The sequence below is a fragment of the Primulina eburnea genome, chromosome 1, assembly GCF_022965805.1.
Source record: "Primulina eburnea isolate SZY01 chromosome 1, ASM2296580v1, whole genome shotgun sequence".
In the NCBI taxonomy this organism is placed as follows: domain Eukaryota; kingdom Viridiplantae; phylum Streptophyta; class Magnoliopsida; order Lamiales; family Gesneriaceae; genus Primulina; species Primulina eburnea.
The window spans coordinates 7,854,608-7,878,346 of record NC_133101.1 but is presented as its reverse complement, the minus strand read 5'-3'; the positions used below and the strand labels follow the sequence as shown (position 1 = coordinate 7,878,346).

The 23,739-nt window shown below is 37.1% G+C and overlaps 3 protein-coding genes and 1 long non-coding RNA gene across 6 annotated transcripts; 2 read left to right on the top strand and 2 right to left on the bottom strand.

Moving 5' to 3' along the window:
* Positions 1–1,328: 1,328 nt before the first annotated feature.
* Positions 1,329–10,821, bottom strand: LOC140825863 (uncharacterized). The gene is made up of 5 exons (XM_073187875.1): positions 10,425–10,821; positions 3,150–3,411; positions 2,881–3,077; positions 2,038–2,225; positions 1,329–1,841 (listed from the first exon to the last, which is right to left on the bottom strand). The coding sequence occupies exons 1-5, from the start codon at positions 10,517–10,519 to the stop codon at positions 1,555–1,557; spliced, it is 1,029 nt and encodes a 342-aa protein (XP_073043976.1). The 5' UTR covers positions 10,520–10,821; the 3' UTR covers positions 1,329–1,554.
* Positions 10,822–12,164: 1,343 nt separating this feature from the next.
* Positions 12,165–17,598, top strand: LOC140825852 (ABC transporter B family member 28-like). 2 transcript variants are annotated; one of them, XM_073187855.1, is made up of 16 exons: positions 12,165–12,593; positions 13,110–13,297; positions 13,479–13,502; positions 13,841–13,942; positions 14,170–14,260; positions 14,551–14,651; positions 14,763–14,813; positions 14,902–15,030; positions 15,112–15,174; positions 15,238–15,517; positions 15,970–16,118; positions 16,216–16,305; positions 16,430–16,564; positions 16,642–16,698; positions 17,010–17,066; positions 17,173–17,598. In XM_073187855.1, exons 1-16 carry the CDS (start codon positions 12,191–12,193, stop codon positions 17,407–17,409), a joined length of 2,157 nt encoding a protein of 718 aa, XP_073043956.1. In that variant the 5' UTR covers positions 12,165–12,190; the 3' UTR covers positions 17,410–17,598. The 2 variants fall into 2 exon arrangements, with proteins under 2 accessions (XP_073043956.1, XP_073043963.1); XM_073187862.1 differs by lacking the exon at positions 13,110–13,297 and having other exon boundaries at positions 12,482–12,593.
* Positions 17,599–18,879: 1,281 nt separating this feature from the next.
* On the top strand, positions 18,880–19,374 carry LOC140825847 (uncharacterized). Its single transcript, XR_012116750.1, has 2 exons — positions 18,880–19,079; positions 19,135–19,374. It is a non-coding gene; the product is annotated as an uncharacterized lncRNA (long non-coding RNA).
* LOC140825835 (calcium-dependent protein kinase 26-like) lies at positions 19,146–22,919 on the bottom strand. Of its 2 annotated transcripts, none has more exons than XM_073187839.1 (5): positions 22,552–22,919; positions 21,363–22,191; positions 20,968–21,264; positions 19,958–20,365; positions 19,146–19,582 (listed from the first exon to the last, which is right to left on the bottom strand). In XM_073187839.1, the coding sequence occupies exons 2-5, from the start codon at positions 21,931–21,933 to the stop codon at positions 19,374–19,376; spliced, it is 1,485 nt and encodes a 494-aa protein (XP_073043940.1). In that variant the 5' UTR covers positions 21,934–22,191; positions 22,552–22,919; the 3' UTR covers positions 19,146–19,373. The 2 variants fall into 2 exon arrangements, with proteins under 2 accessions (XP_073043940.1, XP_073043931.1); XM_073187830.1 differs by having other exon boundaries at positions 22,667–22,919.
* Between the last annotated feature and the right edge of the window lie 820 nt (positions 22,920–23,739).

The following is a 23,739-nucleotide window of genomic DNA, read 5'->3' as shown; positions in this document are numbered from 1 at the left end:
CACAGCCTGGCAGTGCCATCTAATTAACATCTTTATAATATATATTTTTTTCTCAATAATTTTGATCTTTAATATTATACGTTTGAAAATTTAGGGATAATCGGTTTTGTAATTTTGGTGAGATGTATTCAATTCAGATTTTTGATGATTTTTATCAACTTTTTCAAATGATTGATTTTTATAGATTTGATAGATTTTTATTGACTTTTATGAAATCTCACATATTTCTAAACAAATTTATGTGGAATCATGTAGATTTTTTTGCGATTTTTTTTATAGAATTTAAAAAATTTATACTTAATTATATCATATTATTTTTTATTAATTTCTTTGAACTAATAATTAATTAATATATATATAACATATTGAGTTTGAAATAGTTTTTCAATATTTATATTAATAAATGAATTTACTTATTTAAAAGTTAAATCATTTAATCTTTACAGGTGTATATATATGGATTTGTATGCATGCTTGTAAATTTTTTAAACTACATCAATTGATTAATCTGTAAATTTGTTTTAAATTGATAATATACATGAGAAATAATATTTGTGTGGATATAATTTTGTATAAAAATATCATACCGTACATATTAATTGAAATTGAAAATGCTAAAAAGAATTTAAACAATCATGGTTGTTGCGAGACTATTCAATTATTAAGAATTAAGCGATATTTTTTTGGATCATCTTTTATTATTATTGCATATTACATTAATTTGTATAATTTATAAATTAAAAATCACAAAATCAATTATGAAATTCATAATTTCTTATGATATTAAAATAAAACATTATTAAATGAACAAATAGTCAAAAAATGAAAAATTAAAAAAAGAAAGATGAAAATATATATAGAGATACATTTCCAAAATTTGAGAGAGTGATAGAGATAAACGAGAGGAGAGAAGATGATAAAAAAGATGATGTAAAGTATCAGAGAGAGAAATAAATAACTTGTATATGAGTTAGAAGTTTTAAAAATCCATCCAAATCTTTGAGTTGAACCAAATACAATTTTTAACAATTTATAGTTGTATCTTAGGCTTTAATGTTTGTATGTTGATGAATTCCATGAAGTTATTAAAAGTCTATTGAAAATTTGAACACCTATAGACTTTTTTATAGTTTTTAAAATTCAATGTTGAATATCACTTAACTTTTTAAAACTCTATGAAAGTTTATTTTGAATATCACTATACTTCTATAGAGTATGTAAAAGTCTAAATTGAATACATCTAACCTTTTAAAATCCACAAAAATCAATAAATCTACTACATTGAATACACCCCTTTAATTTCTCTGTGTGACTATGCTTTTCTCATAGAACCTGAAGAGAACATTTCATTATAGAAAATCCTTAGACACAAACAACTTTGTGCCACAATCAAATTTCTATCTACTCATAAACCAAGAGAAACCCGCATCGCCAATCGTTCCAAGGAAACGATCTCATGGAAACGAGCAAAAAAAAATTTCAAAAACTTCTAAATAAATGGACAAAGATAATGTCGAAAATGAGTTGATACAGTTTATAGAACAACTCGGAATGTTATTTTGTTTTCTTGGTAAGAACCAAGGTTCGGAACTCGCTGTCATCCCTAACAAAACTCCACCACAAATAAGTAAGTGGTATCATGGTTGCATGCCGGATAGCATGAGCATCCACGAGTCCTGAGTACGGGGGAAAGTCGTACATCTCTAACATCACGGCGAGCGCACCTCCAAACACGACAACCCACATCTTCCAACGTGAGGGGTGACGAGTAGTGCTGGCCCAGATAGCCCACACAACGAGCTGAAGCACTGCCATTGCCACACAAACTATCATGTTCAATCCTGCAAAGCAAGTGTTTATTTACGTTAAATCACAACTTGGAATCAAAAGCAAATCCAGAGAATTAGTGGTATGGAGTGGAATGAGTTAAGGTATTTATAATCTCTTACATCCATCAAGAAAATGGTGATGTACACACTCATGCATATGCATGGAAAACTAGAATCAACAATGTATGATATGTTGAAGTGGGCATACCTAAGTCAAACTGATAAAAGTTTAGATATAAGATATGGGTTGCCACAAAAGCAAAAACAGGAGCCGCGACCATGACTCTGGCAGCCTCCACTCTCATACTGGAAGCTCTTATTATGGCTAGATAAAGGGAGTATCCAAGTAAAGCCACCGCAGACGAGTAGTCAAGCTTCTCTGTCAAATCTACATCTCTGCATATGGTTTGATGTTATTTAAACATGAATAAGCAAACCAAAAAGTATCAAGAACAAGACTGTGAATGAGTTGCAACTTCCCCTAAATCACTTAGAAAATACATGCCTGAACTACACTGCATGAAGTTCTTGAAAAAGATCCCGAAAATGTCTAACAAAATTCATCGAGAGATATTTTATTTTAATTCACGATTTCAAGCAGGAGAGAAATTATTCTTAATTTTTTGCGGTTGTTTACAAAATCTTTGCTAACATTATTGTGGTGGTAAAACTTTAACTCGTCCACTGCTTTTTTCGGTTAATGTTATTTAAATTTTCCATTATCTTCAGCAAAAACTATAATTCAGTCCATTGCTTTTTTTCCACAAAAAATTTATGGTTCATTATAAAATTAATTTATCTCTTGCAGAATTTAATACATAAAGTTAATTGGGCGCTTGAACTTAATTAGATTCTAACTTCTTGATAAATGTTTACATCAACATCCATATATATAACTAATCTACACTGGTTCAAAAGTAAATAATGCTAAGGAAATAATTCTTGCCTCGCCAAATTTGTCATCCATTCAGAGATAAAATCCCTTTAACATTAAAACTCGTCCTTAGTCACATGATAACAAGAAACAAACAGAGGAAAAGATGCTGCTCACCTAGTGTGGAAAACTGCACTCCAAAACCAGGCATTCATCGCAATAATGGCGTAAATATGCCACAAGCCTGTATATTCATAGTAAGTGGTCTTGTTTGGCCTGAATGCTAGTTTGTAATTTACAAGGATAAAAAAGGACACCCATCCATGGAACTGCACAGCAAGATTAAGAGCAGAGAGAGCCATAGAAACTGGTTCCTGATCATATATAGACAATAGATCAGCTAGAAATAGAGGGTAATGGGAGCTTAAAAAGGGGTACAAATTTACCTGAATTCCATAAATACGCCGAAATGGCCATTTCCCATGGTACTTAGCAGGCTTGTATCCAAGTTTCTGCCTCTCTTCTTCTCTAGAGAGCATGCAGTGGTAACGGCAGTCACCAAGGCAGTCCCATTGCTTCCACTGTACATAAAGTGGCTCCTGCAGATACCATGGGCCATCAGTACTGTTTCCATCAGAGGAAAAATTACAGTGTTGAAAGCATTTCTCCCCCACGCATCCAGTCTTCTCACATTTCTCAACACATTCCCTAGAAGTTCAATTCAATTTAAAGGATTAAAAGGCATGGCTCCAAGAAGCTATATAAAGAACAACGGATGTCAATATGCAAACACATGCTGCGTGCAGAAGCTCTTGATATTCCTAATTCTGAATGCAAAGTAAGAATTAAATGTTTTAGGCTCTAGATTATCTATTTAGTATCATATACATAAGTGTATTAAGTCATTTCTACCTGAGCCAAAAAGTTCAAGACTGAAACCAAATGTGATCAATCGAAATGCAAGAACAGGCCACATTGTGAACTGAATATAAAATATCATGCAGTAGTTTTGATCTGGTTAGAAGTTCTCCTATTTATTCATGGATATCTTGAGCATAACAACACAACCACAAAGCTCAAGCTGAACACAAGGAGTTCTTTTTGAAACTTCTTCGGAAGTATATTATAGTCCTTTATAATTTATTTAGATAAAAAATTACTGAATCCATGTGAATTCACTCCTAAATGTCATTTTTAATTGTTTTTCACCTTAGCTTGCAACTCCAACATTTAAGGTGCACTTAGCACATGTAAGCCACACCTAGGTGCATGGTTTGTGCCTTGAGCAAAGGTGAGTGTCAATAAACATAATCATAGTTGTACAGGTATTCTTGACTGAATTTGTTTTCAAAAGAGGAAATCAAAATACTCCATCTTTCACTCTCATATGCGATTCTGTTATGGACCCAAACACATTGGGCCCAGAGGCTACTGGATCAACCAGCCCATTGGTAGAGGAGAAAAATAAGTCTAGGCCCAAGATCATAAATGTATACGTTAGGAAAGGGAAGGGGGGGATACGAGAGAAAAATGTATAAAGAGAGGAGAGGGGGAAACTAGAAGGGCATTCAGTTGATAAAGAGTGAGTGAGTCACTAACAGTTTGTTAGTGTGAGAGAAAGAAGTTGTATCAAGAGTTGTTATTTCCTTTTTATGATATAAGAAATTGTTTCAAATCGGAGAATATAACAAACTGGTCCGACCTGCCGGATCCGATTGAGAGGAAGAATACATGGCCAGCACACGTTCTGAAGCAAAGATCGAAAGCATGGAAAAAACAATGATGGGGATGCAAGACAACATGACGCAAGTACATGGCCGATTGGAAAAAATCGACAAAGCTGTGGAAGGATTATTGAGCCTGAAGGAGATGATGGAACATATTATTAAGGCACAAGGCAGAGCGGCGACAATGAGTAACGAAGGTGGTGAGCAGCATGCGGCAGGAAGTGAGGTGCCAGAGAAGGACGAGAGTGTGGCGCGCCAGGTAGGGGGACGGGCGGAGGTGGCGGAAGAAGTGAAGGTAGCATTAAGAAAAATTGAGTTACCTGGGTTTGAAGGAGAGGATCCACTGGGATGGTTGGGGAGGATAGAACAGTATTTTGAAGTCCATGAGACACCCGTGGAGTGTAAGCTCAAATTGGCTTACATCTGTATGCAAGGGACCACGGTGCACTGGTTTCGGTGGATGAAGGTGCGAGTCCCGAACTTGAACTGGGATAGGTTCGCGGAGTAGCTGATCAAACGTTATAGTGGATATGACGCAAATCCCTTCGAACTCATCGCATCGTTACAACAAGGCCAACAGGCGATTGACGCTTACATCGAGCGTTTTGAAATGTTGGTAGCGCAGTTGGGGGATGTCCAGGAGGATCAGTGTTTGGGCTACTTCATGAGTGGGTTGAGGGAGGAGATAAGACGGAGGATGATCGTACATGCTCCCCGGACGGTGGATCGTGCAATGATGCTGGCAAGAGGATTGGAGAAGGAATTATACGGGACGACGGTGGATAGGGGAAGAAATAAGAGTGGATCGGGCCTGGGGTATACACAAAGGGTGGTGACTAACATGGGCTGGGCCAATCAAAATCCAGTGCATGATAGAGACCGCAATAAAAATTTCTCACAGCCCAACGTTAACATAGGGGCTGTCAATCCAGGCGAACAACGGTTGCGCAGCCCATTTACACAGCAATCTCACGGTAGTGGGTCGCGGGGCATCGCTGGAGGAAGTGGTGGAAGTGATCGCGGTGGCGGGGCAGGCAGGATACCACCATACCAAAAAAATCGAGATGGTAGGGTGGTATCTCATCAAGAGTTCTTACACCGGCGAGAAAAGGGGTTATGCTTTAAGTGTGGAGAACCTTACCATCCCATGCATCGATGTGTCAACAAAAGTTTGAGAGTGACGATCTTGGCGGAGGAGGAAGGGGAGGACGGAGAGTGGGAACAGATCGAGTTAGAGGAGCAGAAGGACGAAGTGGTGCGGGAAGCAGGGGATGAAGGAGAACCACACGTTGAATATAACACCTTAGAACTGCCATTATATTCTGTTAATGGCATCAACCATCCGCAAACCCTGAAAATGAGAGCAAAGGTGGCGGGCAGAGAAGTGATAGCCATGGTTGACAGTGGGGCGAGCCACAACTTCGTCTCAAAAAAATTAATTGCTGAATTGGGACTGGTATGTGACAGGAGTGTGTTTTTTGGAGTGTGTCTAGGGGATGGCTGTCGGGTGTCATGTCAGGGGGTATGCAGGGGATTGGAGGTGGACATGGGACAATGTCAAATTCAGATCGAAGGGTATTTGTTTGAATTAGGAGGGATTGATCTTATTCTGGGAGTTGATTGGCTGCGAACTCTAGGAGATGTTCTGTTGAATTGGGGAAAGATAGAGATGAAATTTAGCTGGGGTGATCAAACAGTGGTACTAAAGGGGGATCCAACCCTCAGCCGATCCCTGGTCTCATTCAAAGGGATATCCAAGGTGGGGGAGGTGGAGTTTTGTGGAGCAATATTGATCAAATGGAATGGAGAAAAGAAGGGAGGGGCCGACAAGAGGGGAATTGAGGAGGAAGCAATGAGCAATCTCCTTGCCAAGTACGAGGTGTTATTCCACGAACCATGTGGACTACCCCCTTGTAGGCAGCAGGATCATGCTATCTGTACAAAAGAGGGATGCGGACCAGTCTCAGTAAGGCCTTATCGCTATGCACACAACCAGAAGGATGAGATTGAACGTATGGTGAAAGAGATGCTTACATCAGGGGTGATCCAAGTCAGCAACAGCCCTTACTCGAGCCCGGTTATCCTAGTAAAAAAAAAAGATGGGAGTTGGCGTTTCTGCGTTGACTACCGCGCATTGAATGAAATTACCGTGGCTGATAAATATCCCATTCCGGTGGTGGAGGAACTGTTTGATGAGTTATATGGCGCAATGTTTTTCACTAAGCTGGACCTCAAATCAGGGTACCACCAGATCCGGGTTCGAGCCACTGACATACACAAAACAGCGTTCAGGACGCATGAAGGCCACTACGAGTTTTTAGTCATGCCTTTTGGGCTAAAAAACGCTCCGGCCACATTCCAAGCAACCATGAACGAGGTATTTCGCCCTTATTTGCGAAAATTCGTATTAGTTTTCTTTGACGATGTTTTGATCTACAGCCAAAGTTGGGAGGAACATATACAACAGGTTGAATTAGTGCTAGCATTGCTACAGCAACATCAGCTGGTTTTAAACAGAAAAAAATGCCAATTTGGGTTGAAACAAGTGGAATATTTGGGGCATATCATCACGACTCATGGGGTCATGGTGGATCCTAGTAAGGTTGAAAGTGTAGTGCAATGGCCACAACCACAAAATACAAAAGGGTTGAGGGGATTCTTGGGACTCACTGGATACTATCGGAAATTCATTAAAAATTACGGGAGGATGGCGAGACCGCTTACTGAACAATTGAAAAAGAATAATTTTGGGTGGAATGAAAATGCTCAAGAAGCTTTTGAGCTACTGAAACAAGCAGTGGTGACTGCCCCAGTATTGAAGATGCCCGACTTTTCTAAAGAGTTTGTAATAGAATGCGATGCATCCGGAACGGGAGTAGGGGCAGTACTAGCTAAGGAGGGAAGGCCTATAGCTTTTTATAGCAAGGCTTTGGCAGATCGAGCATTGACTAAGTCAACCTATGAAAGGGAACTGATGGCACTAGTGTTGGCAGTACAACATTGGCGTCACTATCTTCTGGGGCGCAAATTCCAGGTGGTAACGGATCACAAACCATTGAAAAATCTGTTGCAACAACGTATAGCCACGCCAGACCAGCAATATTGGTTGGCTAAGTTACTTGGGTATGAGTTTGAGATAAAGCATAGGGCTGGGGCCGAAAATGGAGCAGCCGATGCTTTGTCAAGGAGGGAGGACATCGGCACTTTAGCTGCACTCACCACAGCAGAATGGATGGGTGCACGAGAGATTAAGGAAGCAGTGGAAAATGACCCAAACTGTAAGAAGATCATAGAGGCTGTGAACATGGATCAAAACAGTGGCAAACATTACTCAGTGGTTAATGGATGTTTGCTATTTAAGGGAAGAATAGTTATCCCTCGGACATCGCAGTGGGTTACTACACTACTGAGGGAGTTCCACGCCACTCCTGCTGGGGGACATTCGGGAGCCCTCAGGATGTATAAAAGAATTGCAAGCAACTTCTTTTGGTCAGGAATGAAGAAGGATGTATACAAATTTGTAGCTGAATGTGACGTATGTCAAAAACACAAATATGAAACTACTACACCGGCTGGATTGCTGCAACCTTTGGCTGTTCCAGAGGCCATTTGGGAAGATTTGGCTATGGATTTTATCACAGGGCTGCCTAAGTCAAAGGGGTTTGAAGTAATTTTGGTAGTGATTGACAGACTTTCCAAGTATGGGCACTTCTTACTTCTTAAGCACCCATACACGGCTTGCTCAGTGGCCGAAATTTTCGCACATAACGTGATTAAGCTGCATGGGGTTCCTAAAACTATTGTCAGCGATAGGGATGCAGTGTTCATGAGTCTATTTTGGTCAGAATTGTTTAAACTGCAAGGGACTCGCCTTAAAATGAGCTCGGCATACCACCCGGAAACAGATGGGCAGAGTGAAGCATTAAACAAATGTGTTGAGACATACCTCCGTTGTTTTTGTTCAGAACAACCCAAGGGTTGGTCACAATGGGTACATTGGGCCGAGTATTGGTACAATACTTCCTATCAAACTGCGGCTGGAATGACACCATTCGAAGTAGTGTATGGAAGAAAGCCCCCAACTCTCATTAAGTTTCTTCCAGGGGAAACTAAGGTGTCAGCAGTATCCCATGCTTTGGAGGATAGGGATGAGTTGCTAAGGCAGCTTAAATACAATTTAAAGAGGGCCCAACAACGCATGACCAAATATGCTAACAGAAAACGTCGCGAGGTCCATTATCAAGAAGGCGACGTGGTGTATCTGAAGTTACGGCCACACCGCCAAAATTCTGTTAGTACACGGGTTTTCCAGAAGTTAGCAGCAAGGTACTATGGGCCTTATCGAGTATTGAAGAAGGTGGGACAAGTAGCCTACCGACTGAAACTACCGGACGGGTCTAAGATACATCCAGTATTTCATGTATCTTGTCTAAAAAAGGCAGTGGGGCGAGGCTCGAATGAAGTTAAGTTACCAAGAGAAGTAGACAATGACTTGTTCCTCAATTTTGAACCAGAGGGAGTGCTAGCCGAAAGAACAAAAAACAAGAAGGGACAGGAGTGCCAACAGATATTAGTAAAATGGAAAGGAAGAATAAGTGAAGAGGCAACCTGGGAAGACAAAGAAGATTTCACAGCACAGTTTCCAGAGTTTCGCCTTGAGGACAAGGCGAATCTTGAAGAGGCCGGGCATGTTATGGACCCAAACACATTGGGCCCAGAGGCTACTGGATTAACCAGCCCATTGGTAGAGGAGAAAAATAAGTGTAGGCCCAAGATCATAAATGTATACGTTAGGAAAGGGAAGGGGGGATACGAGAGAAAAATGTATAAAGAGAGGAGAGGGGGAAACTAGAAGGGCATTCAGTTGATAAAGAGTGAGTGAGTCACTAACAGTTTGTTAGTGTGAGAGAAAGAAGTTGTAACAAGAGTTGTTATTTCCTTTTTTTGATATAAGAAATTGTTTCAAATCGGAGAATATAACAGATTCCCAACAAAGTGCAGAGAAAGGGCAAATTCATCAATTTAGGAGTGGAAAATTTATAAGGAATGAAAGATTATTTAAAGATCAAGTATAAAATGCAGACAAGGCTATGTTATGACATATCAAAAATTCATCAAAGAAGATTTGAGTGGGTCACTAGGAAGTGGAATGCAGATGCCCGGATCTGAATTACCAGTCAACTTACTACCCGAAACACTTGAGCATGTGGCCATGTTATTCAAAAAGGTAAATTTTATATAAGCACTTTTTTTGTCAAGTATGGTTTATGCTTCATCAATAACCCAAAAATCCATCGAAAAGTTTAACTGGTATCGTGAAGTAAGACACTGCTTTGTAAACAAGTCTTTATTACTTGACAAGCTAATTCAAATTCTCTGAAACTCCATCTACCCACAATTACTATAATTGCAAGTGCACTAAGACATACTGGTATTCTAAAGCCTAATCACAAGGAAAGGTACGTACTTAATGGAAGTACAGTGTCTTGAGATGGTAAGATAGAACCCAAAAGTCTTAAGAGACTTTCATCACATATAATCGAAAATGTGCTTTATAAATAATGAATTACTATTATTTTTAACTTTTTTGGATTTGTTGTACCTTCATATAAGACTTGCTTAAAAAAATTCCAATCTTAAGAGTGCACCAAAAACACATTTGCAGGAAACAGCCACACCAACTAGTATGATTAGATTTCTACTTCCCAGAATTCCAAATTTACTACAAATGAGACAGCCGCAATTTCAAAAGCAATCAGCTGCAAGCTAACCCAGAAATAGCCCCACCTTCGAGAGCTCCAGTAACTCTTATAATTACAAACTATTTCACTTAATTCACTGATTCTACTCCAAACTCAATAGTACAAACATTCAACACTACAAATAAAAGATGTACACCAACCAAGAATATGTACACAATTCGAAACGTGAACTAATATCAAGTTTTAAGGCACAAAAATGGAAGCTTATTGATACAATCTTTCTATAGCTTACCGGTAAATCGGATCAGCGTCACCGGGGCTTGCGCTGAGCAATCCTGTAAAGCACAAGAGGGATACCAAGAAAAGAGCAGAAGAACGTCGTGCCATCAGATTCGTGCACACCCTTAGCGCCGTGAACCGAAACAAAAGATGTAAAAGTTAATTCGCTAAAGTAATGGGCTTTCGAAAGATGAGCTTTTTCCACAGAAAAAAACAAAGATTTTATAGCGATTGATCAACGCCCCAATAGGGTTGTAACAAAACTGCATCAAGATTGAATCTTTCGATTACTCTGATATTTTTAGTCTGGATTGACCAAGTTTATCTTACAAATTTCTCCGTTTTTTGAGTGTCTAAGGACGTGATAGCAACGAAGAAAGAGGCGTACTGCGCAGGAGATTGAAGAACAGCTACTACTTCATCCTCTACATTTCTTTCCAATGCAGTACATTACAATTGGCCTTTTGGCGTGTTTTGATTGGTCGATGAAGATTAATTAATCTCGATAAACCAAATATCTCTGTTCAGCCTATTCCAACCTTTAATGAAGGTTTTCTAAAGTAATTCAAGAATTATTCTCTCCCAATTATATAGATTTCATTTAAATTTTTTGTTATTTCAAATATATAACTCGATTTTTACGTTTACTTGTAATTTCTTTGTTTTTTTTACTAATATAACCTTATTAACTAAGTTCGAAAAATATGATAACTATTTTTAAATGAATAAGGAGTGATAAAATAGAAAATTTGTTTGTAAAATTTGTTTTTTCAATGATTTTTGAATATGTGTGAAAAAAAAAACAATTTTATATATTGGAGATGATGAAATATTAAAGATTTCATACATGATGATGATGTGAAATTGTGAGGTCGAGCTTTAACTTCATTGGTCTCATTTATTTTCTCTCGGTAAACAACTCAAGTTCGAGTCTCTTCTCTAATTTAGGTAGGTTGATCTCAAATACATTTTTTATGCCCAAAAAATTTATAACTAAATTATGATATAATTAAATAAATTTTATTTAAACTCACAGTCTTTGTGCTTGGATGGAATATTTTCAGTTCATGTCGCAGAACTTTTGGCAACAAAGGGAAAGCTTCTTGTTAGTTCTTAACTGCAATGACAATATATAATCTTCGAAACTGACTCTCTGGCTTCATTATGCTGATGATGAAGCTATATAATCCTTTATTTGCCTTCTTGGATCGAGTTTTTCAAGTTTTCATGTTCAGCGTTTACCCGTTAAGCGAATGAAGTTGCTCATATTTTGGTTTTGAATTTATTAGTTCAGAGCATGACTTTTTGTATATTGATTATTTTCTTTTATTTATTGACAAATATATAAACTTCGATTTTGTTTTAAGTCTATGGGAATTGTTATTTTTTGTTTGTTTGTTTGTTTTTTTAAAAAACATGGAATGAGCAAGAAAATAATATATTCGGACATAAGTCATGAATTAAAATGTTGACTTGGGAATGAATAATTGAAAATTTCTTGCGGAAGAAATAAACTGCTTTAGTTATCAAGTGAATAAATTATTAATGAGTAAATGTAAAATAATATGTAATATATTATGAATACACAAATGGAAACTTGATTAAATAAAATTAGAAAATATATTTAAAAAATGGATTTTTATGATAAATTTGAAGTAGAAAAATGAGTTCTATATTTCACGTGGAAATTAAGCTGTTTTGTTGTAAAAAAAAATGCTTTAAAATACAATTATAAATAGAATTACCGTTAAGACGCATGGAACACAGCACCAACCAAAAATGGCAGCTGCTCCATTAGCTCCTCCCCTCAACTACTCCACCCCAAAGCACTTCCTCACCCAGAAACCACCTAGGATCAACCTTAATCTCACTGAGAATCTCAAACCTAGGAGAATTCCCTCACCACCCACTTCGATTTTTTGGTCAAAATCTGGTCAGAGGTCAAGAAAGCTGCCGTCAAGAATCACCGGCCACGCCTATGTTTCGGGCGCATTTGACGCAATCGTGCCAGAAAATGAACCAAGAATCGAGGAATCCGAGGTTGTGGAGCTCCGTCCCATTTATGTGATAAGTTGGGGGATTTTGTTGAACCTCGTTCTGCGGCATAAATGGAGAGTCTTGGCTTCTGTTATCACTCTTTTTGGTGGCTCTATTTGCATGCTTGCTATGCCTGTTTTGTCAGGTATAATGGAATGTTTAGGATTCGGATAAGTAATTTAAAATTAATGACGATTCTTTTCTTTACTATCGCATGAGAAGGCACTGCATCGCTTGATTGTTCATCCATAAGGGACTCTTGAAATATGGTATTTAGTACACATGATTGTTTAGTTAAGAGATTTCATAGAAATCATATGAATTATTCGGCACTTTTTTTTTGTTTTCGGTTATATTGAGGATCTTGATTCTCTTGTGGCTTACTCATTTTTCCTGGCACTTCTATTGGCATTTTATGATATTGGCTCTTTATTCAAATAATTGCTTTCTATATCATAAGAAGATAGAAATCAATAGAACACAAGTTCGTGTGATGCTTATATGGAAAGACTTAAAATACTATTTTGTTAGTTTCCTCTGATTATTTTGTTGCATATTTTGTTATGATTAAAAAAGAAACGCATGGATTCAAGTACTATAGATTGGTATTCAAAATTGAAAGTGACAAATGTTGTGCACGTTGAATGGGATGTTGTTTTAGGGAGATTCTTCGAAGTACTGATAGGGGCAAGACAGGAGTCTATCTGGAACGTGCTGAGTAGAGTAGGAATCCTATACATATTTGAGCCGATTTGTACGGTCATATTTGTGATAAACATGAGTGCAATATGGGAGAAGGTTTTGACCAGCTTAAGAGCTCAAATATTTCAAAGGATGTTGATCCAGAAGGTAAATCGTAATCCTTTGTTATTGTGATAACTCTCACATGTGTTCATATTAGCTTGCTGAAAAAAAGATTCTACCATTTGCATTTCCTTAAATGAAGAGTGTTTTTCTCAAGTATTTAATGAAAAAATGAAATAATGTATCTTATATAATTTCTCATTAATGCTTTAATTTGTACTCGCAGATGGAGTTTTTCGACAGGTACAAGGTACACATGCATGATTCTTCAATGTCTTGTATTTTAATTCATTCAGTTATTTAATTGGTGATTCAAATGATCTTATACAAAATAAGTTTTTAAAAATTTACAACATTTCAGTGAACTGGATTCCTGGTATATTTTTGTAATCTTCTGTTGAAAATTATTGTCTTTAATATGGTGGTTTTGGTAATTAATATTTGATATTCACTGCTCACTACGTAACTTTCAAATATTTTCATCTTTATCTTTTTCATGTTTTCAAATTTTCTCCACTTAACATGTTTTACTTCATTTCCACTGCCATCCACTTGTTTCGGTAGCTGACTCTGGTGTACTCCTTTTAGGTCGGAGAACTAACGGCTCTGTTGACATCTGATTTGGGTTCTCTCAATGACATTGTCAGTGAAAATATATCAAGAGATCGAGGTTTCAGGGCACTTTCCGAGGCAAGCTACTATACCCCAGTCGAACTTGGTATTTATGTCAAAATAAATAAAACCTCTTACCTTTGTTTGATTGGTTGACGGAGTTGGTATAAGTATTCTTGACTTCTCTGATTGTATTTCCGAACTACAAATACATTATAATAAACAGCCGTGTATTGTACATATCTTAACCTTTTTATTTGGAGTTTTGACTAAGCCTTGAAAATGTTTCCATTTCCTTTTTCCAGCTCCTTGGGACTATGTGCATACTTTTCTCTCTCTCTCCTCAGCTTGCTCCAGTTTTGGGCCTACTCATGGTCTCAGTTTCTTTATTAGTTGGTAAGTGTTTCTCTGTTTTTTCTCCCTTAAATGGGGTTCTTTCTTTGATTATAGGGTTAACTTTATCGGCTTGGAAAGATGTGGAATTTTAGGTGGACTTCAAGTTTCTTGCCAATAAAATGAATAAAGTGACACTTTGTTCATACCTCTATTCTGTAAATGATTGATCATATTCATTAATAATGATTGATCGTATTCATTGATAGAGCTTGGAATTAAATTATGTCTTCATATTTCTATTCTTTTGCATATCCTTTTGGGCACTTCACTAATAGATTCGACATTTCTAGCTGTGTATAAGCGAACGACTGTAAGTGTATTTAAAGCTCATGGATCAGTCCAAGCCTCTATAGCTGACTGTGTTAATGAGGCATTTGCTGCCATACGTACAGTACGCTCTTGATACCTTTGAATACTAGAGAAGTGTTTTTATTTTGATTTCTTCCCTTAGTAGCGCCTAGTACATAGTTATGTGATATGAATAACGATGTCCGTACTTCAGGTAAGATCATTTGGCGGAGAAAAACATCAAATGTCAATTTTTGGACGGCAGGTAGGATCTGTTCAAATTATTGTTATGAATGCTGCTAAAAAATATCGAGTCTCAGGTGCACTGAGGTACTATGTGTTGAATTCTACAGGTTCTTGATTACGAGAGTAGTGGTATAACTCTAGGGTTATTTAAGTCTGTCAATGAATCTCTAACTAGGGTTGCTGTTTATGTCTCTTTAATGGCCTTGTATTGTCTTGGAGGAAGCAAAGTAAAATCTGTAAGAATTTAATCCTTTCTTGTCAATCTGAGCCACATCCTGTTCGTTATTACACTAATAAGTTTGATGTGTTTCTTGTAGGGTGAACTAGCTGTGGGAACCATGGTTTCTTTCATTGGATACACTTTTACGTTAACATTTGCTGTGAGTATGCTTACCTTTTTTTTCCAGACATCAGATTACTAGATAATCAATAATGTCGTCTAGGTTCAAGGGGTGGTAAACACCTATGGAGATCTTCGTGGAGCTTTTGCTGCTACAGAAAGAATAAACTCAGTTTTATCTGGTGCCCAAATTGATGAAGCTCTAGCTTATGCTTTAGAAAAAGACTTGAAGAGAAGGAAAGTGCATGACTCAAATCTTGAAACTCTTTTGCTCAATGGTTCTAGTGGGATGACACAAAACAGGAGCATTGGGTATATGTCTTCCTTAAAATCTGCTAGCAATGTGCGTAGTCTAGCATTCTCCGGTGATATCTGCCTTGAAGGTAAGCATTCGTGTACCATCAATATGTTTTTCATGCTACATTCACACCTGCATTTGAAATGAACTGAATCGAGCTGAACACTCCTTTTTAATATTCATGCACAAACTTGAATCATTTTTATCTTGATCGAAGCTCAGTTTGAAGATCGGAAAAAGAACTGCTCTTAGCTCGAGTTCAACTTGACTTGTTAGAGTTTGAACTCAAGCTCAATTTGTTTAGTTCTAGTTCTGTGATTTCAAATACAAATCAAATAATAGCTGATCTTGTTTAGAGAACTCGCGAGTTGACTCAATTCTTCTGCATCCCTATTTACACCTTAGCACGCCCCAAATATCTTTGAATAACAAGAAATTTTCTTAAGACCCATAACTGCATGTTTGTACATGAGCATACTTTTATTCTGGTAAAATTCAAACCGTTCGACTCTCAAAAAATTTTGTTTCATTTTTCAGAACTTCATTTCTCTTACCCTCTAAGGCCGGACGTGGAAATACTTAAAGGGCTCACTCTTAAGTTAAAATGTGGCACAGTGACTGCTTTAGTCGGCCCCAGTGGTGCAGGCAAAAGTACAGTCGTTCAGCTCTTATCTCGCTTTTATGAGGTTAGATCCACTGTATAAAGTATAAAATATATTAAAATACCACTTTATATATGAAAATATACATAAATAACTGGAGAATGAGCTTCTGATTATTCAGCCAACCAGTGGCCGCATAACTGTTGCTGGGGAGGATTTGCGATCGTTTGATAAAAGTGAATGGGCTCGTGTCGTTTCCATAGTGAATCAAGTATCTCTCCAGATCTTTTCTAGTTAAATTTTCTATGTTTCATCTGATTTTGGTCAGGTGGCTGAAATTTTATGGTTGCATCTGAATTAGTTTGAATTTTAAAAATAATTTAAACTGGCTGTAGGAACCTGTTCTATTCTCTGTGTCTGTTGGAGAAAACATAGCTTATGGTCTGCCAGACGAATATGTTTCCAAGGAGGATGTGATAAAAGCTGCCAAGGCAGCAAACGTTCACGATTTTATAATCTCATTGCCTCAGGTGAGCCACATCTGGTACCTCGCATTAGTAAATATTTATATTTCTCGGTTTTTTCTTGATCCTTCGTTTTACTGAAGGGTTACGACACACTAGTCGGGGAGCGTGGGGGTTTGTTAAGTGGAGGACAAAGACAGGTATAACTGTTAATTCATTCTCTTTCTAGCACACACTGTCACTTGTTATGCCGATGCTGTGAATGGATCGAGCTAGAGCCTAGGTTCTATAAGTTTCCATTTCGAGCTCAAACTCAAGCTTATGTAAGATTTTTCGAACTTGAGGTTGAGGTTTTGCAGCTTGAGCACTAATAAACAAGCAGCTCACTATGAACAAAAACTTTTGCCCTGGTGAATACTAATCGAGCAGGGATCATCAGGCTTGCTGTGCACACTTAACATCCACTCACTTTGGAAACATTTATAGCATTAATCCCACTTTTATGTTCCAGAGGATTGCGATTGCAAGGGCCCTTCTGAAGAATGCTCCAATCTTGATCCTTGATGAGGTATACGTATCTGTGACCAAAATTTTCTTGTCTCCTTATTCTAAGTTGGTCCTTGAAAAACAGATTATACGGCACCCTATTTGAACATTTTTCGATTTTGCTGCAGGCAACGAGTGCCTTAGACACTGTTAGTGAACGCCTCGTTCAGGATGCCTTGAATGTCCTAATGAAGGGACGAACAACATTAGTAATCGCCCACAGATTGAGCACCGTTCAGAGTGCCGGTCAAATTGCTGTGTGTTCGGATGGGAAGATTTCTGAACTAGGGACACACCTTGAGTTGTTAGAAAAGAATGATCAGTATGCTTCTTTGGTTGGCACTCAAAGACTTGCATTTGAGTGATCATTATTCATTATTCTATGCTGTATTTTATTAAAATTTTGTGCTGACTTTTTTTTTTGCCTCGAATATTACGGATTATATTTTTAGCTTTTAATGAGTATACTCTTGCTTGATGGCATTGTGCCAAGATTTGTTTGTCATGTTAATATTGTGAAAGTTGTAATTTTAGCATTATGGGTTGAATGGTTAGGAATCATATGTAATGCTTCCACCATGATTAATTATGATTTCATTTTTGTGTTGTCAAATCAAATAAGTGTGAATTAGTCAAGAGACTTTTTTTTAAATTAAAGAAATGGTTTGTGGAAAACAAAAACAAAAACATGGCAACGGGTTTTTGGCAAATAAATGGAATGGATTAATATCACATATTCTTTTATATTTGACTAAGACGTTTTTTAGCCATCTTGAATTTCTAATAATGAAGCAATTTAAGCTCAAATTCAACTTGATTAAAAGTTCAAATTTGAGTTCCATTTTTTAGCTTATTTAATATTGAATATATTTATGTATCAAAATACATTCAAATGCGCTTAAGTTCGATAATTTAAAATATAAATAATGCAAGCAAAAATTCATTAACTTTGTTTCAACGGACGATTTTAATGTATTTTTGAGAAATAAAATTCACATTTCCTATGAATATTCTTCACAAAGTCCAGATTTCTTTCACTTTGAACTCTCACAGCAGCTGTTCTCTATTTGAAACCCAAATATACCCATAAAAAACAAGAAAATGGAGAAAGCTTTTGTACACTTAAAATGGGCAAGAAACTGCTCAGTTTTCAGGTGGCAATAAAGAGATTTCTGACCCTAAACTTCCAACTTGGAGATTATACAATTCATTGTGCTTCTGTAATGAACCTCATCCTCATAATGGAGTGGACAAAATTTAGACATTTCAGACCAAAAATCACCAAGAGCTTTCTGGTATTAAAATACAATATTTATGTGGTTTATATATTGCTCACATATTAGTGGCTACCCATCACAATCCATTTCAAGCATCCACTCTAATGCTCCTAATGTCAAAACAATCCATTATTGCGGCTAACAAACTCCTTTCACTAGTTACAGATTAAGATTTAGATTCAGTTCAAATCACGATTTTTAGTTCATTGTCCATAAAGAAAGGGAAGAATGACACTTTACAATAAAATTAAACTGAGTCGAGGACAAGTTCGAGTCAGTATTTGATTTCTGTCTTAATCGCATTAAAACAGAAGTGGCTCAAGTTTCAAGATCATATCGATAATATTTCTTTTTTATATAATGATAGTCTAAATTCTTAAAATACAAAATTTATTATGTAATTATTATGAAAAAATACTATGAAATTTTCTCACGGATCAATTTTATGGAAAAAAAAATATCTGATACTATCCATGAAATTTTTTTATAAAAAATTTATTTTTTATGTCAAAAAGATTACTTTTTCATTGTAGATATGGATCTGATCAACTCGTATTACGGATATAGAACCACGAGACCGTCGACCTACTCTTATTCATGGTTACATATGTTCTACTGAAAAAAATATATAAATTCTCCTCTCTTAGATATGTATGAAATCCATCCTTGATTAGTAGGTTTAGCGTGCTAGGTGGAATGAATGATGGGGAGGACCATGCAAGAGGGAGATAATTTCCTTGCGCCAACTTCAACCAGTTGTGCACTATTCAATGACGAAGCAGTTTATCCATGTAAATCATGACGAAATGGAAGACTCGCAGTAATGGAGATGAAATAACCAACTCCATTGAAGATCAAGCAAGAGTTTTTGACACCATGTAGAAAATTACAGTGAACTAGCTAGAGCTAGTTCTGTCCATGCGGCAGTTACTCGGTAACAAGAATTTTCTTTAACCACGGAAACCTTTCATCAGCAAAGGAAACATTACTCACACTATCTTGGCTCGACTACCCCTAGTTTAGCTATCCTGAAACCTAGTTGGTTCAATCTTTTAACAAACGAGTGAGGATCTAAGTGAGTTGGCTGTGGGGAGATGAGTGCATGACGCCCATCGAATAACTGACTCTGTCACCATGACATCAAGTTGCTCGAACTCACCGAGGCTAATTGTGTGGTTCCTTCTGCTGTGGAGACCTAATGTTCGAGCCCCATCAGATGCACTCTTTCTGACCTCAACTGGTTTCAAGTCCATGTCTCCATCTGCAAGTAGTAAGAAGAGATTGGGGTAAAGGAAAACTCCTCTAGATTTGCCAAAGTAACAAGTTGATTAGCACAAATACAAGGTTCTGTTTCCCACTTTCCCCAATAAGTCTATGGTCACGTTAAACCGACACCGTCTTAACACTTGGTTTAAACATATAGATTGTAGACCCGTATTAAGGTTTGAACCTTGAGGGGGGTTATCAATGTAGGAAGTCTTATCAGATTATCAAGAGGCACTACTCAAATTTTAAGTGTGTTTGAGACAAAATCTCTGCAAGTCGTAATTATTCAACCTTAGGAGGTTGTAATTAGAGCAAACCTTAGGTGTTGTCAAGCCATTTACTCGGGAGTGTAAAGAGACTAAACAATTACCTCGAGGAATTAAGTGAAGTCCTGATGAATTTTCCGCTGTATCCAAATCATCACCCTCGTGTTTAACCACAAAGCTCTGTTTGAAAAAAGCAAAGCTTGGCAGCGCAATGACAGACATAGAAAATTCCATGGTATTTGTTCCGGCACTACTACGGAAAGAAAACCCACAAGTTTCCGACAAAGGCGTCGGCGGGTTTACCATGAATGAAGAAAACGACGACTTGCATGTGAATGTTGGTGACATAATTTCACAACTGTTGGGCGATCCAATTCCAAAACTAATATCTTGACATCTTGTCATGGCATATGGGGAAACAAGGTCATTCTCAGAATCCAGTCCACAATGTTGCTCACTTCGTTTACTTAGATCTCTGAAAAGTGGCATTGTATTTTTCACCCAAGAATGATCTGTAAAAATTCGTCATAGAATGAACACAGTTTACAAATGGTTATAAGGTTGAGTACAAGATTGATCCTTTTCAACAATCATATCTATACTTCGACCGCTGGTTATAACAGTTGAGCCTACTAGAATAACTACTTTTTGTATGACATAGGATACCGACTTTCTTTCCGATTTTAACCCCCAATATTACATTTGATATGAAGATCTCCTTCCATGTACTTATTAATAATTTTAGCATATTTCACCAATTTTTCCATCTTAATTCTCAACTAGCTCCTACGATAAATAAATTTTCAATTTGTTTATCAATCGAAAAGTAAAAAAATCATAACTAAACTAATAATTTTTAAAATAAAAACATATTAATCGTAAAAAACGTAATATTATATTATATACACGCATGCGTGCACGTGTGCTGTAAGGCTATTTACATTAATTACTTCAGATCTCATATTTCGATCAACTAGCTTCTACAAAAAATCTAAATGTAATCTCTAGTATTCTACAAAAAGGATGAAATACTACATAAAAGGACAAAAAAAATTGAGATATTAAAAACGAGAGGGAACAGTAACAATCAAAGAGAGAGAATACATAAACATACCTAGAACCTGCTGTGCAGTAAGCCGATTCGACATGTCCCTACAAAGCATTCCTGTTATCAATTGCTTTGCCGAATCAGAAATGAAATCCCATGGATTCGACTGAAATCTCAAGTCTGCAGCCCGAACAGCATCAAAGATCCTGGACTTTGTTTTCCCCCAAAACGGTGGTATCCCACTCAGAAGAATGTATAAAATCACACCAGAACTCCATACATCAGCAGCCTGATCATATCCTCCGGCAAGAACCTCTGGGGCTATATAGAATGGACTACCAACCTTACCATGTAACTTCTGTCCTGTTCTCGAGAAAGGAAAAACAAAAGTATCCGGAAATATTTGTCAACAAAATAATCAGCAAGACTAAACAGGGAAGCCAAGTAAGTCGTCACTCAACCTGGTTTTATGTAGGTTGCAAGGCCAAAATCGGCCAGTTTTATCGGTGAAGAAGAGGATTTTGTTGCTAAGAGGATGTTCTCTGGCTTCAAATCTCGATGAACAACACCCTTATCATGACAATACATCACCACTTGCATCAAGTGTCGGAAAAGCACCCTGGCCTCAGACTCGGAAAACCTTCCGTGCTTCTCCAACTTGTGAAAAAGCTCACCTCCAGCACAAAGCTCCATCACTAGATGCACATAATCTTCCTCCTCGTAAACAGCTTTAAGGTCAACCACGTTAGGGTGCCCTGATAAAGTGCTCATAATTTCGATCTCGAGTTTGATACTTCGTACGTCTTCTTGAGTGACTAACCGATCTTTTGAAATAGACTTGCAAGCTAGAACCTCACCACTAAACTTATCGATACATTCCCGTATGATTCCAAATTGTCCCCAGCCCAAATGCGCTCCGAGATTATACCGATCACTCAAATTCGCAGTCTCGTGGGCATCTAAGATAGTTTCGTTCAAGCACGCAACTCGATAGCAACTACATGAACTAAACAATGATTCAGTTTTGCTCATGGCAACAGCCTTACAAAAGTTCAACCTCAAAACGATCACACAACACCTATCAAGATCACAGCTTTAAATATCTGAAACCTCTAATTATCACATAAACTGCACGAGTTTTCTATGTCCCGACCAGAAATTCAATATGGTCAAGTGAAATGACTTAGCTTCTGCACAAGAGGTTTGATATATTCATCGTACCAAGCTTAGAAGAGCGAAAGGAAAAACCAAATGCCTGAGAATCTTCATTTGCTCCCAAATTACCTGGATCTGAAAATTTCATAAGAGCACGAGCGTTCAACCACCGAAAAAACAACACAATTTCACAGAAAGACAGGGTAAAAGAACAAGGAAAACTAAAGCTAAGCCTCAATTATTAAGATCGCAAAGATAAAAACTCAAACTAAACTACTCAATTAACCAAACTCTTGGAGCATTTAGAACATTGTAGGACACAACATCAACTAAATCAAGTACAGAAAACCCAAACGTGGAACATCCCAGAATTCCCACTTTGAGACAAATGCCCAAATGGACCGACAACGAATAAAATTGAAAAAACAAAAACAAAAAATTTCCACCACCCACAAACCTTCACATGAAAAAAAGAAGAAATTCAGAAAAGCTCACCCAAATTTGAACTCAGAGAAGCATTAACAGATCCGCAATTTTTCCAAGAACCGAACTTTTGCAGAATTATACAACGAGGAAATAGAGAAATAGGACTATTGCTAAGAAATCTAACCTTGAGAGAGAGAGAGAGAGAGAGAGAGGGGAAGGCTAATAGTCAAAAGTCAGCAAAAGAGGAAGAAGCAGAATAGTTGGAGCTGTGATTCCCTTCTTCCTTCCCCACTAAGAAAGAAGAGAGAGACCTGTGGGGAAATTCAGTTCTGTTCTCCTCAGTTTACAAAAAAACACAGATCCCACTTAGTATCCTGTTGTATTTGATTTTCGAGCTATGATGTTTTTACTGGTCGCCATTTCTATCTCCTTTTTTCAAAAAAAAAAAAAGGAAAATATTTCCAATTCTTGTGGTTTTTGGGAAAAAAGTATAATTTAAGGGGTTTATTTCATCCTACCTATGCGGGCATTGCCCCATGATAGGATGGATGGTCAAGATTTGTCCATGCATATGTAGGACCCACTTTTTTTTTTGAAATTGTATGTTTGGCAAGATCTTGGCCATCCATCCTCTCATAGAGGCAATGCCCACTTGGGTAGGATTTCATTAACCAATTTAAGGGTTCTTTTTTCCCTTAATTTGTCTTGTATCTGTGGGACATTCTATGCGCTAATTCAAAATAATGTCTTCGAAGATTAGCTCACCAATACAACTCAAAGTGACGCAATTTGAAATGGTATTTTACCGACCTCGTCGATCCGCACACAACCCTCATGCGAAATAAGATTTTTGGTTGAAGACAATCAAGCATGTGATTTGCTAAATTCCTATCTCGAATATATTTGTCGTGACAAGGTGTTTTTTTTTTTTTTTTTTTTTTTTAATATGAAGTTATCCTTCAAATTTCTTCATTTGAACTTTGTTTTCCCTGGGATGAATTGAATCGTGAATTGATTTTGCCAAATTGTTTTAATTACGCTTAATCACTTTTTTACACTTTTCTCGAAGCAAGACGTTTTTGTCGAACTTCAAGCTTAAGCGGAGCTTAAGCGTGTCTTTTAGAACACTGATATATATACATATATATATTTCAATTACGTAAGAATTACTTACCAAACAATGAAAATCATGTAACAATCTCCGCTTAAGCGTGTTTTTTAGAACACCGAAACATACATATATATATATATATATAT